The following is a 7,409-nucleotide window of genomic DNA, read 5'->3' on the forward strand; positions in this document are numbered from 1 at the left end:
AAGCCTTACAGTCAGATGCGGATGCCTGGGCTCAGAGGCAGCAAGTGGGGCTAAGATTTCAGTCCTGTCTGGGGACTTCACACTAGGATGGCCCTGCAGTCACTGGCTCTGAGGTTTCTCCTGGCCTTTGCATCTCTACTGTCAGCACATGGCCAGGATGATTTTTTCAACATCCAAATAGTGCCCCAGGGAACAGGTAAGAAGCGGTTCTTCCTCTTGGAAGCTTCTGCTGCCTTTCCTCCTCTACACTGGATACTCATCTCCAGCCTGCAGCCCTGGGCTGGAGCCCAGACAGGCTCCTGAGGGCTGTGTCAGCTGGGGAAGCCTCTGTCTGATCCAGGGACAGGGGCTACACTGTGGGAGAGACAGGAATGGCCTGGATGTGTGGGGATGGGTCATGCCCTCCATAAAACCAGTTTGCCAGTCATTCCCTGGAGACAGTGGGCATGATTTGGGCATCAGTTCACACACTGTGAATCAGGGAAGGGTCTTCAAGGAGGTGTCACTTTCTGTACATATCCTGTCCCCAGGTGTGGCTGAGGGACGCTGTGCCTGCTGAGAGCAGTGAAAGATGGAGCTTGCTGCTGCTTTGCCAGACAGATGGACTGGGGAAAGATCAGTGGCTGAGCATTGGTCATGGCTGTGTGCTAGGGGTCAAAGCTGCTGGTTGTGGTGCTCAGCTGGGCAAATCTGGTATTTTGCCATCAGGGCTGTTTGACAGGAAAGCCTGAGCACAAGTGGTTTGTCACCATTTCCCTTTGTGGTAAAGTTGTGAGATCCCTTGTGTGCCCCTTTAAGAGAAGAGAGATTGTATTTTAAGCCCTTCAGGCCTTGCAAAGCTCCTTGCAGAGGCTTGAACAGGCAAGGGCTCCTTCCAGAAGCCAGTATCCTTCTCTGTAGGAATCACTGCCACAAAGCCTCCCCCTGCAGCACTGGACAAACTGCTGAGACCAGCTACTCAGCTTCTGGCTACTGAGCCGGGATGATGGTGAATCTGGTGAGGAGGTGACGAGAAGAAGGAAGGGTTATGTCAGGAGAAAGGGGCAGGGGTTGGTAAAGCAGGAGATGTGAATGGAGAAGGCATTGCTCCCCCCCTGTCCTGCTGCCCAGCAGTGTGGGGCAGGAGCAAAGCAGCCAAGGCACTGAGTGAGTGAGAACTGGGAGCCCAGGAGTGTAACAGGGGCAGGGATGATCCCTGTGGCAGGGATGAGCCTTGGCTGAAGGGACATACATGCATGACAGCAGGAGTGGTGGTGCCATGGCCCAGCAAGTGCCACCTGAGCTGGGCTGGGGGCAAGGCCTGAATGAGAGGTTGGAGGGAGTTTCCCAGGGCAGGGATGATTGGGAATCTCCTTGCTGTGGGCTATGGAGAAGGGCATATGGTGCCCACGGACACAGGTGTGAAAGGGGCAAGTTCATGGATGAGTGATCCTTCACAATTTCCATGCATAAGGAAAGCCCCTTCCCAACAAGGTCAGATCCCAGCAGATGGATGTGTCACCTTCACTCTTCCTTCAGAGGCTGGAGGGATTGCTGGGGATTTGTCTCCCACCTCTCACCCATATCTCATCTCCTCACCTCCGGCCCAAGTAACACCCTCTTTCAGCTATGCCAGAAATGTGCCGAAGGCCCCTGTGGGACTCCACACTCCAGCTGGTGCCAGACCAGCAGAATTATAAGAAGAATGATGAAGTGATGCTGAGCTGCCCTGAAGGTTTCCAACCATCCTTCAGCCATATCAAATGTTCTAGTGAAGTCCAGTCCTTCACTCGTGGGAAGCCTGTATACAGAGAAGTGTGGACTGGAAGAAACTCCAGAGGTGTCTGGGTCCGCATTCGGTCCAGCGTGGAGTGCAGTGGTAAGGATCAGGAGCCCTCTTGGCTGCCTTGCTCTGCCCTTCCTGAGCAGGGAAAGCAGGCTGTGGTGCACAGGAGGTTTTGGGCTCTGTGCTGCCCAGGGAAATGGCAGGTGTCAAGTCCAGCCTGCAGGTCACCCCTGCGGGTCTGGGTGATAAGGGTCTCCCTGAGAGCTTCTGCCAGGAGCATGTGCACAAAGGAGAAAAGCATGGGAGAGGGATCTGTGGTGGAGTTTGTGGCCAGCACATGGATCACAGGATCACAGGGCTTTGCTGCCTGTGTCCCCTCAGATGGTGTGGCTGTGAGTAACACAGCCTGCTCCATGTGGGCTGGGCCCCTCCAGGTTCTGGGGCATGGCGGGTGTAGGCTTAGCACCCTCTTCTCACAGCACAGGGCATTCATGTTCCCTCCAAGGGAGAACAGTGCTGTACCTGATGGGCTGTAGAGATTCTGGGACACACAGACACCTCCGTTTTGAATAAATGGGGAAAACTGCTTGAGCAGTAGTAGTCCACTCGTTTGCCCACATTCATTCCTGTCCAAATCCTCCTGCTCCCCTTTGGGAGAGCTGCAGTGACCACCTTCAGTCTCACGTTCCCTCCCACTGAGCTGGGTGATGAGCAAGGTTGTTTGACTGCAGCATCCTTGCATGCCTGGGCTGGGAAGGGAATAACATGACCTTCTGGCAATTCTTCCTTCACAGAAGTCCTCCAGGTTGACCCTGAGACCTTTGAGATTTCCAGCACCAGCATCAAACTGAACTGGACCTGCAGGTTCCCTGATGCCTGCCAGGGCATGAGGGCCATGTGCCGGCTGGCAGCGCCTTCCTCCCCTCCCTGTGAGGCTGAGGAGGTGAAGGGAGAGCAGATGTTACATGGCCAGAAGGGAACATTCACCTGCTCCCCTCTGCAGCCCTTCACTGAGTACAGTGTCACCATCGACTTGCCCCCCAACACAACCCTTTTCTCATGGTTGTTCACGACAGAGGAAACAGGTATGTGCACAGAAATACCGGAGACGAGGAGCAGTCCAGAGCTGTGTCACAGCTGGATCAATGTGCCCACCACCTGCCAGCTCAGCCTGATCATTTGCTCCCTGCAGGGATGTGCCTGGCATCGGGGCTGCTTGGCTCCTGTGGAGCTCTGGGGAAGGGGCTGGGAAAGCCCTGGGCAGGGCACGTCCTGTCCTCATTGTCCCACTCCCCACCACACTGTTGTGCTTCCCACTGCTGCAGCACATGAGGCCTTTGCAGGGAGTCCCTTTTGCAGCCTGTCCCACGGCCAGGAGCTGCCTGCACCCTCCTCCTGCTCAGCCCCTGCTCACGGCCCCGTGTGTGACCCCACTGTGTGCTTCCAGTGCCGGACAAACCGCAGCAGCTGTGGCTGGATGCCGACAGGGGCTCTCTCCGCTGGAACTCGCTGCCCTCCTGCAACGGGGAGATCATCGGATACCAGGTACCGAGGGACCAGGGCAGAGCCTCGGCTCCCGGCCTGGAGCTCTGTGCAGGCAGAATGGGAAGTGTGAGCGAGGGACAGCTGGCATGAGCCACAGCTCCCAGACAGTAAATCTCTGGCCTTGATGAGCACCAGCGTTTTCTGTTTCATTCTCAACATTCCTCATGCTCTGGAGATGCCCAGAGAGCTCTGAGAGCTCCATGTTCTCGGGGCTTCCTTCCTGGCTCTGCTCTGCTTTGGCGTTGGCTTTTGGAGGCTGGTGTGCAACACATGGTGACGTGTCTTCTGGCGGGGCATCCCAGGGTTTCCTGTGCCTCTTGCCTACTCATTTCTGGTTCTTGCCACAGAAAAACTTGTGGTTTGACAAATCCTCTGAAAGTCCCTCCTGAAAGCCCCTCCTGAAAGCCCCTTCTCCAGAGAGCTGCACCATTCTGTTGAGTTTTCCTCAATGCATGCCTACAAGCATCTCCACTGTCTCTGGCTTTGGGACACGTTCCACAGCAAAACCCTGCTCTCTGGCAGTGGCAGGGGCTGTGTGTGCTGGTGACATTGTTCTCAGCATGCTCTAGGTCCTCTCTGAGGACAGAGGTGCCCACGCTGTGACAGGGACCTTGCAAGCCTTTCCTTAGCTCTTTCCTGGAGAAGCTTTCAGACAAGCTCTTGACAATGCCGGGAGCCTGTTCATCTGGCCTCCTGCTCCCAGACACCCATGTGCATGAATAGAATCCTTTTTTTACCACTTCCACTTGTCTTCACTTGTGCATAAGCCCAGCATCTGTTTGTGTCAGCAGGGGAGAATGGCCGTGGATCTCACGACAAATTCAGATGACGCATGGGCAAATGGGCACCCTTCATCTGTATTAGTTATGGAACCTTTAGTCGTTGTCCTTTTCTCTTAGAGAAAGCCTTCAGAGCCCAACTTTACACAGAGAAAAGAGAAGCTTAGTTTCCTCGGGCGGAGGATGTGACCGCGGTGCCTCGGTGTTGCGATACACCTGGGGTGACCTGTCCTCAGGCTCAGTACATGAATCTACGGCCCTGCAAACCAACAGCCCCCCTCTTCCCTCCGCAGAGCCTCGGCCCTTTGCTCGCAGAGGCTGCTGCTCACACATCCCGAGTCTTGGCTCCCAATTCCTCCTCTCCTCTCCTCTCCTCCGCTCTGAGGAGCCCGCATGGGGCTGCGGCTCCTGCCCGCTCCTCTGCGGAGCCTTCCCGAGCCGGGGCAGGCCCAGGGAAGGAAAGGGAAGGCTGGCAGGACTTTGCCGGTCCCCGCGGGTTGCAGCTGTGTCTCCTGTCCGCAGCTGAGCATCACAGCCCGGAGGGCGGGGGACAGCAGCGTGCTGGAGACGGAGCGGCTGCGCCTCAATGGCTCGGTCACCGAGCAGCGGCTGCCGGAGCACAGCCCCGGCAGCAGCTACACCGTGACGATCCAGGGGCTGACGGCTGCCGGAGCCGGGCCCGCGCTGATGAGGGACTTTGACAGCGACAGCTCCGGTAAGCCGCGCTGCGCGGCCGTGGCGGGAGCCCGGGCACAGACGGGCCGGGCTCGGCTGCCTGCGCCGCCCGAGGCCGCCCCTGCTCCTGGCACAGCCGTGCCGGTGCTCATTCATTCCCCGGCCGTTCCCCCGCAGACACCCCGCGCCGCCGGGGCAGCGGCTGCCGCAGCGTGCGCGACATCGCCCCGGCCCGAGGCACGGCCGTGCTCCCCCTGCGGCCCCTCGGCCGGGCCCCCGGGGCAGCCAGGTGAGCGCAGCCCCCGCAGCTCGGCAGCCCCGGCACGGCTCTCCCCAGCCCGGCGCCGGCTGCGGACGCCTCCCTTCCGCCCTGCCCCGCTGCCACCGGCTCTCGGCCCCGCAGGGAGCACCAGCTCATCGTGGCCGCCACGCACAACGCCTCGCTCATCGAGGCCATCTGCTCGGGCCGGCCGCAGCTCTCCAACGCCAGCGTCTACGTGGCCGCTCTCCTCAACCTCACCGCCCCCACCGACTTCGTGCTGGGCGACGGCAGCCGCGGCCCGGGCCAGCACAACGCTGCCCTCCGCCCGGGCCGGGACTACACGGCCCTGCTGCGCCTCGGCCGCCTCCGGCCGCAGGTACCGAGGCCGGGCTCCGGCTCCCCGGGGCTGCCGCCGCCCGGGGCTCGGCCCCTCGCTGCGGCCGGGCTGCCTGGGACAGCGCAATCCTCTCCCTCCCGTGCCTGGCCGCCGCCGTGTCCCTGGGGGCATCGGCCGGCTCACTCGCGGGCCCGGGACCTTTGCCCCCAGGCAGGACAAAGTGGCCTCAGCTCTCCCTCCTGTCTCCTCCAACAGGCTGAGAAGTTCACCTGTGTCTGCTACAGCTTCTCTGTGGGTAAGTGTCTCCTCGCTCGTGCTTGCCCAAGCCTCCCTCCAGCATCTTCCCTTCTGCCAGCCTGGCAGCTTCCCTGGAAATGAGCTGGCTCAGTGCAACAGCTTTAGGGTCTCACGTTAAACAGAGCAAAATTCTCATATGTGGGGTGACCCTTCTTCCCAGAAGAAAGCTCAGCCAGGACACAGGCCTACACACTTGCACATAGCCTTTGCCGCTCTTGGGTCCTTTGCCAGCAGGAGGCCAGGCTGTGGCACTCACCCCTGGCTCTGTGTTGGTTGCAGGGCAGACTGCGGTCCAGTGGCATGGGATTGTGATTGGACTGGTTGTACTGTTGGCAGTCCTCCTTGTGGCTGCAGTCATCCTCTGGTTTGTGCTCTCCAAGTGAGTAAGAAGGGGACAGGTTCAGCAGGTACATACACAATGCCAGCCTCTGACCCAGAACTCCCCTTTGCCTTTCCAGGAAAAAGAAGTATTTGCCCAACAAAACTAAGGAGGATAATTAAAAAGGTAGGAAAATGCAGTTCTGCAGACAACCATCAAAGACTGTAAGTCTGTGGGGCAGGTGGGATGACAGCAGCAATTTCCCAGGAGAAAGTGAGTTTCAGGAGAAGCAGCAGTTTGTACTGCACTGACACATCTGCTGATTTGCCTTAGCTGAGGATGGTCAGGATGGCTCTGCCCACTGAGCCCCACATGGCAGCAGAGTCTGGTTCCAGGCAGTGCTTGCTGCCTGGAGGAGGGACAGGGGTGAGCAAACATGGGCATCACAAAGGCTCAGGTTTTTGAGGGACCCATGTCTGTGCCATCCCCCCCAGGGATCTGCAGGGAGGCATCTCAGGAGGGTCAGGCTGAGGGGCTGCTGCTCTTACCTCAGAACTGACAGGCACCTCTGGAGCCCTGTGGTTGGGCACAGCTGGGATGAAAGTGTTGGACTGTGGCAGGCATTGCTCTGTGCTCCAGCCTGTCTCTGACACTAGGTGCCCTTTTACTCCACAGGTGAAGGTGGCTAGGCTGGAGATCAGTCTATCCAGGACCATGGAGACATCCAGAGCACTGAGGATATGGAGAAAATGGGAAGGATGACCCCACCCCAGTGCTGATGACTGCTATGTACCCTGGCTCTCCTGTGACTCACCAGCATAGAGGTCCCATGCAATTCATCCAATTCAGCAGGGCAAGAGGAAAACAGAAGGCCAAGGAGGGTTGAGCTTTTTCATTCCTCACCTCCTAGGTTTTGCTTACTGCTTTGTAAGGCCTTTGAAACTGGCTTTCTGTAATCCTTTTTTTCCAGGCTTTGCTTTCATTTTTGCTTTCCTGGAAGCATAACTTGTATGCCAGATTTCCCAGTCCCAGACTCACACAGGCTCAGGCTGATGGCATTTGCTGTCCTCTGGGTTCCCAACCCTTCTGCCCTTTCTGTTGATATTCAGCCAACAAAGCCAAGGGTTTTGCTAGGCCTGGCTGAATGCTTTGTGGCCCTGCCTATTCTGTCTGGACAACAAATAAAGGCTTGTGGTTTGGAGGGGCTGCCTGTCCCACACAACTCCTGCCTGGTCCCCTCATTGTCCCTGTGGGATCATATTCCCCTGCAAGGAGCTGACTCTGCCTTGTGGAGGGGAGCCACCAGCAGGGCTGCTGTGACCCACTATTCCCCTAGTGGTGCCTAACAGCTTTTCTGACCTCCAGAGTTGAGCTGGACAGCACTAATGTGAGTTTGGAGGGGATGTGTGGTGGGAATCCATCAAAGGTGA

The 7,409-nt window shown here is 58.1% G+C and overlaps 1 protein-coding gene across 2 annotated transcripts; it reads left to right on the forward strand.

The window, feature by feature from the left end:
- The first annotated feature begins 10 nt into the window (after nucleotides 1–10).
- Nucleotides 11–7,201, forward strand: LOC111940995 (uncharacterized). 2 transcript variants are annotated; one of them, XM_086869903.1, is made up of 11 exons: nucleotides 11–196; nucleotides 1,607–1,858; nucleotides 2,560–2,850; nucleotides 3,213–3,310; nucleotides 4,612–4,804; nucleotides 4,942–5,053; nucleotides 5,168–5,402; nucleotides 5,619–5,658; nucleotides 5,940–6,039; nucleotides 6,119–6,165; nucleotides 6,655–7,201. In XM_086869903.1, the coding sequence occupies exons 1-10, from the start codon at nucleotides 88–90 to the stop codon at nucleotides 6,159–6,161; spliced, it is 1,473 nt and encodes a 490-aa protein (XP_086726029.1). In that variant the 5' UTR covers nucleotides 11–87; the 3' UTR covers nucleotides 6,162–6,165; nucleotides 6,655–7,201. The 2 variants fall into 2 exon arrangements, with proteins under 2 accessions (XP_086726029.1, XP_086726028.1); XM_086869902.1 differs by having other exon boundaries at nucleotides 6,098–6,165; nucleotides 6,655–6,780.
- The last annotated feature ends 208 nt before the right edge of the window (nucleotides 7,202–7,409 follow it).

This window comes from Cyanistes caeruleus, chromosome Z, assembly GCF_971803275.1.
Source record: "Cyanistes caeruleus chromosome Z, bCyaCae1.hap1.1, whole genome shotgun sequence".
NCBI classification, from domain to species: domain Eukaryota; kingdom Metazoa; phylum Chordata; class Aves; order Passeriformes; family Paridae; genus Cyanistes; species Cyanistes caeruleus.

Bases quoted from the DNA above. Each gene is read 5' to 3' on its own strand.
- LOC111940995 (XM_086869902.1), top strand. From the start codon at position 88: ATGGCCCTGCAGTCACTGGCTCTGAGGTTTCTCCTGGCCTTTGCATCT. The intron at 2,851-3,212 runs GTATGTGCACAG...GTGTGCTTCCAG, and splicing joins GTTCACGACAGAGGAAACAG to TGCCGGACAAACCGCAGCAG. The intron at 5,659-5,939 runs GTAAGTGTCTCC...TGTTGGTTGCAG, and splicing joins CTGCTACAGCTTCTCTGTGG to GGCAGACTGCGGTCCAGTGG.